Below are 8886 nucleotides of genomic sequence, written 5' to 3'. Positions count from 1 at the left end.
AATTTGGGCTCCACAAAATGTTTTGAACATCGAAGCATTGCACCCTAAAGCTGCCTCCTTAACCATTGTTTTTGTCAAAATTGATAAACGGGCCATAAACTCATCATTCTTCACATCTTTTGCCTATCAAAACTCCCAATATATTCTGCTCATTATTTAAATTATCGAGGATGCAAACATAAGTTTCATGTTAATTGGAAGAGAAGGAATTATGATATATAATAAAGAGCAACGTCTCCGTTTGATCAAGAAAATGACCAAGTTCGCGAATCTTGACTCGATGAGTTGGAAAATTGGCGAGCAAGAACCTGTAAAATAGAAGACATTCCGATACTCAAGTCAGTAGATAGTTGAGCTATATTCGAGAGAGAATGCAGTATTCGCATACCTAGAATAGAAATGGATGATCTCTATTTATAGGCAGGATCTCCGACAGAGCTCTAACGACTCTTTTAAACTGATAAATGCAGCATGCTATCGTGGAATGCATCACAGAGTGAGATTGAACGGAACATCTTTAGGTCGGTTCGACCAAAGAACGGGAACAATGACCAGATGAAGACAAAGTCGGTTCGATCGTTTACAGTGTCAGCTCGATGGTAAATATGAAGACCAAAGTAACGAACCTTGGCCATATGAATTCAATGCATTGAATTCATGTAACTCTCATCATATCAAGACTTGCCACATGTAACTCTTATCATATCAAGACTTGTCAGGTGAGAATTCACCTCCAACAATCTCTATAAAGTTAAAGTAAAAGTACATTCATGTAGCACGAATCTAAAATAGACAGATATCATGACATCATACAATTATGAAAGTTAAGTATTTGTCTTAATAATTTTTTTAATATAAAATAAGTGTATATTAAGACTGAGAAATTGATCGTACACTTAATATAAATTAAACTTGTGAACCAGACGCTTTGTTATTCAATTTTATTCGGTTGCCACGTTGGAATGCTTCATTGAATCAAACCCATAACAACTTTCGTTCCACATTCTCAAATACCATAATTAATAAGAAAAATATCTCTTTTTAAAACTCGTTTTTGGTTAGCTAGCCAGGGCTACATGAATTCGTTTTAAAGGGAAATGATTTGAGCACATGGAGAGTTGGGACATAGCATCTCCTTTTTCACTCTTGATTATGCTCTGCAAATCTTGGCTCATAGAAATTGCCTATTCCCATGCTTAGAAAAACTCAAACCCAACCCTTCTGAACCAAACATATTTCTCAAATATATATATAGAAATCACCAAACGACACCCATTATTAGCATTCCATTTCCCGGGGAGAACACCAATATGCAAAGGCCTAAAACCGAAGCCCTTGCCGCTGCTTCTCATTCCAAATCTCTCAACTTCTCCTCCATGAAGCTCTTCCATCGAATCCGTAAGATACTGATGCGGCTGGTGTTCTCTTTTCCATCACGAGTGTCGCCGAGACGAAAAACGAGCTACGACAAGTCGTTTGAGCCACCGAAAACGTCATGTAGCTCGTATTACTCTTCCCACTCCCATTACGACGAAGCCATTGCCGATTGCATCGAGTTCTTCAACAAGTCGTCACAAGATGAGGTTTTGGAGGCTCAAAACCTCCATGTTTTAGTATGATATTGAGAATGCGAATAATGTCCCACGTATCATACCATTTGTTAAAAATGGGGAGAGATTTATGTTGTCCTTCAAAAATTTGGTTTTCGTTTGCCATTCATTTTTGTGAGTTTTTTGTATTCACATGTACCTTTACTACTTGTGCCCTTTCATGTGTTCTTTTATTCTTGGTGCTTCACATTTTATTCTCTAATTTTTTTTCCAGCATTAGTAATTTTCAGTACTACAAATTTGACCGACGTGTGCCATTTTTCTTTATTAGTTGATTCTGGTGATAAAAGTTCAAAGAAATGTTCGTTTTTTCTTTTTGAAAAATACATATATTGATAGCTACAAAACGTCGACAAACATTTATACGATAGTTACCATCAACTTTTATATACTTTTGTTGACGATAAGAAAAGAAAGAATTGGTGGTCGACATGGTTAAGAAGCTTGATGGAAAAGGTATTGTTAGTTGTTACTACTCCTCTCCATGCTTTACCATTCTTATTTATGACACAAGACAAAGAAACATTTCTGGAAAAGAATGCTACAGAAAACCTAAATTGCTTTTTAGCTTTCTTAGTCAGAGAAGCAAATTACATAAATATCCTTGTAGTTTTTGGTGAGTACTGAGAGGGGAGTAAAATCCACAAAAAAAAAAAAAAGCAATTGAAAAAGAAACCAAACATCAGAACTATTATTATAATCAGAAGAGTTAGAGCCAAGCCACACACAGTCGAAGAAAACCATCTGGTTAGTCCATACAGTTACATTTTACATTATCTAAAATAACTTGTTTTTTAAAATAGCTTCTCAAGGATATTTACTACCCAACAAATAATGAATAAACCAAATAGGATAGAGCCTTGAACTAAATTGAAAAGTTCTCCTCAATTGCTTTGGAAGCTAAAAATCATATACTTTTATGTAGTAGTATTTGCTTTTCTAATGTTACAAATGTCTTTTCACTTCACCTCAAGGACATTGAGATGAGATGCAGGGCAAGCACTTCACATTACCACACATTATGCCAGAAAAATTTCAAGTAATCAGTACATAATTCTCTCATGAAAAACGAGGTTGAGGCATGCTGTGGAATTGAGAGTGCCCATCTAACAGCAATTAAACTATTTGATGACATCATAAATCGGATGAAGGAGACATATTGAAGGAGAAAATGCAGTTCCTGAATAGTGTAGTTGATGGTTAAAAAACGTCACCAAATACAAAAAGTTGACGGTTTTGGACCATCAACTAAAATGAAGAAGTTGACATTTTGATAACGTTGACACCGTCATATTTGACAGCTAAAAAATGTCAATTTTCGTTATTGTTAACAGTTTTTTTAGTAAAATAATTCGAACTCACGACCTTTTTGGTGTGTCAGTTGAACTATCTCAAATTGGTTGATTGTTGAGAGTTTCTGGTCATCAACAGCCAAATTAATAGCTGTGTTGAAAGATTTATGAGATAAAAAAGTTAAAAAAAATATCATATACTACAAATTATATGCATGGACTTTATTATCACATGACCATATCTCTTCATAATTAAACCTACAAATTTTGGCCTCAAACTTCACTGTTTGAAAATTTTCGCTTATTTTCTCAAGGGATCACATAAATCTAATCGGTGGGTGTGTTTTAGTTTCCTTTTTTCTTGGAAAAAATGGCTGAAATGATAGGGATCAATGTCTTCTTGATCCTATTCTTCTCCCTTCTAAGAGAAGAGAGCCTCTCCAATTTCTCGACTCCGGCGGGTGGCGGAACGGCGACCTGAGCGACGGCGGCGGGTGGGTTGGCAAAAGTGACGTAGCGTTTCTTTTGGAACTCCATTGAATCGGAGTGATCTACAAGTTTGACATCTTCGATTTGGGATTCTCGTTCTTCCTTGAGAAGCTGCAGCTCTTTCTTTGTGTTCTCGAGCTCTTCTTGGAGAGAGGAGAGGCAATGAGCCATCACCATGCTTTCTTCTTTGGCCTTTTCAAGGCTTTGCTTTGTTTCTTCTAACTCAGCTGCTACGTTCCCCAGCTTCAGCTCCCCATTCTTCATTTCAGCTTTAAGCTCTCCCCTATGCATCTGTTCATAAAAAAAAATCCAACCTTTTTCATCAAATTCAATGCTTCTTTCCCCAAATCTTCTTTTATTATCCATTTAACAACTACCCATTTCAGTTCTCTTTCCTCTAACCCGTTGATGGCCTTTAAAAAGTTATGTTTAAAAGATATCTGAAGTACTACTTACAAATTTATGTCATAACTACAACGTGATGGTGGATTGATTTTTGACAAGTTCATATTTTTAAAATTGAAAATTTAAATGTACATTGGATTATTTTTAGAGGATAAGGACCAAATAGAAAAAAACCCTCGGTGATTTCTTAAAACTTTTTAATGTATAAGGACTAAATAGACAATATGACGAATGTTCCAAGCATCGAAGTTTTAATTTAGAACCTTTTATTATTATTATTTTGTGTAATCTTGTGTATACAGTAACATTCTACATGGTGATTCACTTAGGATATGATCTTTTACTTCAACCCAAAGCAAGAAAATACAACTAGATTCCAAAGTACAGCTTTTACTAAAGTGAGCAAATTATATCAATATTTCTCCTACTACCTATGATAGATAGTTCCATATTCCATCAACAAATTTGGATAAGTAAGGAATTTTCGGGCAATTCCCTTGTTCTCTCACATATCCACCACAGAATAATATAATATGTACTTTAGTTTTAACTTTGATGCTTTTACCATATCAACATGATCTACCAATTCAGGAGAAAAAAGTTTTTAGCTTTTACAATCGAGCCAGAGACTTAATTTCCCTATCACTTCCAAAAATTCCAAAAAATGCAGACAAAAAATATGGACACTTAGGTTGTAATCTGTTTTCTAATTTAGGCGATAAGAAAAGGTACAACGAGAAGACACCTGCTTAATCTTGTTGGTATATAGTTCTCCGGCCAAAACCTTGTCGCCGAACAACGTAACGGCTTCTTTGACTGATCGGAATGGCTTTCTGGTGTCGATCTCTGCCCTTTTAGCCCTCACAGCTCCACCTCCATTTTCCATGTTAAATGGAAACAAAGAAAAAACAACCCAATTAAAAACTTTGGTTTCCCTGTCAAGAAATTGAAGGATGAGGTTTCTGTTCCAACTTCCAAAGAGAGAAAAAAACAGCGAGAGGAGTGAATTGGGTAATGGAGGAATTCAGAAGACACAAACAAGAAATGTGGGAAAGAAAGAGAAGTGTAAATGGTGGCAATATTGGCCAATATCAAGTACCAAAGCTTCGTTTCTTGGCTTCCACGTTAATGGAATTCTGTTATATTTTGAGGCAAAAGAGAGTGACAGTTGAACAGTTAGCCAACTCAAGCATATGTATATATTCTTTATTTATTTGTGTATACGAAAATTGACTGATTTGAATACTAAAAACTTATGCTTGTCAATGAAGTCAGAGGGGGGTCTATTTTGTTCCCTTTTTAACTTAGTAAGCTACCTTTGTAGTTACTTTAATGAACATATCCTTGACAGACTCATTAAGCTTGTAATCTTATCCCTCATACACATTTGGGCTTCCTTCTCGACTAGAATCTCTTGCTTTTTTATCTTTTGAAAAAAGAAGAAGAAGAAAACCATTGAGTATTAATTTGTGACCATGAAAAGTTTGTCAAGGTCCCAACGAAGTTGGAAAAGACACATTCAATTCTTTTCAGGAGCAGATCAATAGTGTCGCTTCTAGGTAAATGTCTTGTTCTTGTACCGTATCTCCTTTTATTGATAAAGAGTCATTTAGGAGTCTTGATCCAAACAATTTTCCTCACATGGGTAGAATTTCCATTCAACCAAAGGATGTTTTTTATCAACTTCAAGGTGGTAGGTTAGAAATTCCTCTTGTTTTTTAAAAATTATAAGACTCAAAATCCAATTTTTCACACCTATCAAGTTGAATGAAAACAATTTTTATTAATTTAAGAATATTAATATAGTAAACTAATCCCTAATCTAAAATGTTTGAGAGGGTAAATATTACAACTTTATAAATTATTTTTTAATGAACTAATTTTCAAAAAGAACCTAGCTTAAGATATTTCTACCCATTATTGTGATTGCAATTGGCAACAAACAATTGAGCAATTGAGAGGTGTTGTCGCAAGTGGATCATAAAACACCTGAAGATTGAAAATACGCCCCTCCCACTGTTCTGTCCGTCCTGTTTTCATTTCTATAGATTTGTCCTTCCAAAAAAAAAAGACACCCAAACCCCTGTTTGGGAATTAGGATCTGTAATCAAAGATCTGATTTTTTTTCACATTAAAATTAACTGTTTCAACTACCCCACATCAAAAGTTGAAGAAAAGACCTTGTTTGTTGTTGCAACTGTATCAACCCCAAATCCCTTCCTTTTCATTTCTCTGTTTTTGATCCATCTCTTTTCCGGTTGCCAAAAATGTCGGTCGCGGCCGTTGGATCTTTCTCTACGGCAACACCTCCCACTTTGAGGGGCCGGCCTCGCTTCACCATGGCCGTCCGATCCAAATTGGTCTCTGTTTCTCCAATTTTGACCAAGTTTCAGAAGGACTGCGACACTCCTCTGCCGGTTTTGCGCCACGTGGCCGATGCCATGGCCGATGACATGCGGGCCGGGCTCTCCGTCGACGGCGGCGGCGATCTCAAAATGATTCTCAGCTACGTCGACGCTCTCCCTAGTGGGTATGTTTCAAAGTTCAAAGCTTCGCTTAAACTGCGTCGTTTTGTTCTCTCTGCTTCTTATGTCACTGATTGTGAATTTGTGAAAGGAACGAGAAAGGGCTGTTTTATGCAGTGGATCTCGGTGGCACCAATTTTCGAGTGCTGAGAGTGCAATTGGGTGGCAGAGAACAGCGTGTTATTGCCACTGAATTCGAGCAACTCCCAATCCCTCAACAGCTCATGTCTTCCACATCTCAGGTCCACTGCTTCTTCAACTCTTGTTCTTCTTCCATTGAACTCAAAAGTCTAAGTTGATAGATTATGATCACTCGTAGCTTAGAAATTAGCACGACTCCTAAAAAGTGACTACCATTTAACCCGCAAGTCTTTGAACTTTCACTCTTTGGGTTTTTGAACATGTTTAGGAACCTATTAACATTCTATTAAACTCTAATGTTGAAAGTTTAGGAATTTATGTACATAGCTTGAAATCCAACCTCTGTTAACTCATGAACTTCCCTGCTGTTTGAAGGAGCTCTTCGATTTCATTGCTTCTAGTCTGGAAAAATTTGTAGAGAAAGAAGGCGAAAGATTCCACCTCTCCCCTGGAAAAAAGAGAGAGATTGGATTCACATTCTCATTCCCAGTGAACCAAACTTCCATTAATTCTGGCATACTAATCAAATGGACTAAAGGTTTTGCAGTTTCTGGAGTGGTATCATTTTCCCCATTGTTTCACTTAAGGGAAAGATTTTAGTTAGCCAATGTCAAAATGACCTTGCCACTTACTGTTTGAAACTTATTAACAGGCTGGGAAAGACGTGGTTGCTTGTCTAAACCAAGCCATGGAAAGGCGAGGAATGGATATGCACGTTTCGGCTCTCGTATGTTCTCCCACCTATAACCTGCCTTGGAAAATGTGTTCTACTTAGATGCATTCTTGATTCAGTAACCGAAAACAGGTTAACGACGCTGTTGGAACCTTGGCTGGAGCTCGATTCTACGATGACGATGTTGTGGCTGCTGTGATTTTAGGTACTGGAACCAATGCCTGCTATATAGAACGAATGGATGCTATTCCCAAGCTGCAAGGCCAGGCATCTTCTTCAGGGAAAACAGTATGTGCTATAAACCAATGCCTCTGCTCCTCTGGTTTCGTAAATTGGTTCATTATCCGCAACTTAATATCGTTCTTTTGTCGTCAAAAACTCTTTTGTTTCAGATTATCAGCACCGAGTGGGGAGCGTATTCAAAAGGTCTTCCTCTGACTGTTTTTGATAGAGAGATGGATGCTGCCAGTATCAATCCCGGTGAGCAGGTGAACCGTAGTTTAGTAGTGTCGATGCAGGTTATCGATATGGTGTGTTGTAATGCTGAGTCTAGTTTGAGTGTAATATGTCAATGTACGTTATTGATGGATAGATCTTTGAGAAGACAATAGCTGGAATGTATCTTGGCGAAATTGCACGTCGAGTTCTTTTGGCAATGGCTGAATTCGCCCCTCTTTTCGGCCAATCCATCCCCAAAAACTTGTCGACGCCTTTCATCCTCAGGTATTGTCTGATGATCCAAACTTCTCAAACATTTCTCATCCAATATCTGCAGCTGATCCCTCCTTATATGTAATACTTTTATGCAGCACACCTGATCTATGTGCTATTCATCAAGATGTCTCCAATGACCTTCAAGTTGTTGGATCAATCTTGCACCATGTTTTCGGGGTAATTGTTGTCTTTTTTCGTGTCAAATGTATGCATGACAGTTTAGAATTTTGAGATGATCTCATATGCAAATAACACTTAACAATGCACAAAAGAACATAGAGGCTAGTAATGATCAGATATTGTTCATGAGTTTCCCAAATTTGATTGGGGCAATGCAATCAGGTCGAGTCGGATTTAAGCGTGAGGAAAATTGCGGTCGAGGTATGTGACACGATTGCAAAGCGAGGCGGGCGATTGGCAGGGGCGGGAATCGTAGGAGTTCTGCAGAAGATTGAAAATTTTGAAGATCTTAGGCTTGGGAAGAGGAGAGTAGTTGCAATGGATGGAGGATTGTATGAGAACTATCCACAGTACAGAAGTTACCTTAAAGAAGCAGTCATAGAACTTTTGGGAACAGAGTTGGGTAAAAATGTGGCCATTGAACATACCAAGGATGGGTCTGGCATTGGGGCTGCTCTTTTGGCTGCTTCAAACTCTATTTATGCAACATGATTCATAGAAAGGAAACAACAGTTATAATTTTTTTTCTAAATTTTGATCTATTGGTTTGATTCTATATTGCCAAATATGTAGAAATTATGTAGAAAAGTATAGTTTGAATATTGAATTTGATTTTGAACTCAAATCCTAATGGTGTTTGTGATTAAGAGGTACACTTTTTGCACATTTTTAAATGTATGGTAGCGTATCGATGACTCAATAATATTAATTGTTATCTACTTTAAATTATTTGTATAACTCTTTATTTATTTACTCCATATATATAAAAAGGTTATAGTTTTCTTAAAAATATATATATAGTTATAGGAAGAAATTATCTTATTCATTTTGCACCCTTCTTTTCCCTTAACTTTATT

General features: G+C 36.9%; 3 protein-coding genes across 3 annotated transcripts; 2 read left to right on the top strand and 1 right to left on the bottom strand.

The window, feature by feature from the left end:
* Positions 1 to 1151: 1151 nt before the first annotated feature.
* LOC148207978 (uncharacterized) lies at positions 1152 to 1812 on the top strand. Its single transcript, XM_088120193.1, has one exon. It carries the CDS (start codon positions 1311 to 1313, stop codon positions 1617 to 1619), a length of 309 nt encoding a protein of 102 aa, XP_087976319.1. The 5' UTR covers positions 1152 to 1310; the 3' UTR covers positions 1620 to 1812.
* A 1369-nt stretch (positions 1813 to 3181) lies between these two features.
* Positions 3182 to 5152, bottom strand: LOC111011081 (WEB family protein (DUF827)). The gene is made up of 2 exons (XM_022284704.2): positions 4542 to 5152; positions 3182 to 3682 (listed from the first exon to the last, which is right to left on the bottom strand). The coding sequence occupies exons 1-2, from the start codon at positions 4680 to 4682 to the stop codon at positions 3248 to 3250; spliced, it is 576 nt and encodes a 191-aa protein (XP_022140396.1). The 5' UTR covers positions 4683 to 5152; the 3' UTR covers positions 3182 to 3247.
* A 672-nt stretch (positions 5153 to 5824) lies between these two features.
* HXK3 (hexokinase 3) lies at positions 5825 to 8748 on the top strand. The gene is made up of 9 exons (XM_022296586.2): positions 5825 to 6326; positions 6413 to 6563; positions 6838 to 7020; positions 7115 to 7189; positions 7268 to 7423; positions 7528 to 7623; positions 7728 to 7858; positions 7945 to 8026; positions 8192 to 8748. Exons 1-9 carry the CDS (start codon positions 6064 to 6066, stop codon positions 8519 to 8521), a joined length of 1467 nt encoding a protein of 488 aa, XP_022152278.1. The 5' UTR covers positions 5825 to 6063; the 3' UTR covers positions 8522 to 8748.
* The last annotated feature ends 138 nt before the right edge of the window (positions 8749 to 8886 follow it).

Source organism: Momordica charantia, assembly GCF_013281855.1.
Source record: "Momordica charantia cultivar OHB3-1 chromosome 11 unlocalized genomic scaffold, Mcharantia_2.0 BLBB01000011.1, whole genome shotgun sequence".
In the NCBI taxonomy this organism is placed as follows: Eukaryota; Viridiplantae; Streptophyta; class Magnoliopsida; order Cucurbitales; family Cucurbitaceae; genus Momordica; species Momordica charantia.
The sequence above is the reverse complement of the archived record's forward strand: the minus strand, read 5'-3'. Positions and strand labels throughout refer to the sequence as shown.

Excerpts from the sequence above, each read along its gene's own strand:
- LOC148207978 (XM_088120193.1), top strand. The coding sequence starts at position 1,311 with ATGCAAAGGCCTAAAACCGAAGCCCTTGCCGCTGCTTCTCATTCCAAA.
- LOC111011081 (XM_022284704.2), bottom strand. The coding sequence starts at position 4,682 with ATGGAAAATGGAGGTGGAGCTGTGAGGGCTAAAAGGGCAGAGATCGAC. Across the intron at positions 3,683-4,541 it reads ATACCAACAAGATTAAGCAG|ATGCATAGGGGAGAGCTTAA; the intron begins GTGTCTTCTCGT and ends TTTTATGAACAG.
- HXK3 (XM_022296586.2), top strand. The coding sequence starts at position 6,064 with ATGTCGGTCGCGGCCGTTGGATCTTTCTCTACGGCAACACCTCCCACT. Across the intron at positions 7,021-7,114 it reads GTTTTGCAGTTTCTGGAGTG|GCTGGGAAAGACGTGGTTGC; the intron begins GTATCATTTTCC and ends ACTTATTAACAG. Across the intron at positions 7,624-7,727 it reads GTATCAATCCCGGTGAGCAG|ATCTTTGAGAAGACAATAGC; the intron begins GTGAACCGTAGT and ends ATTGATGGATAG.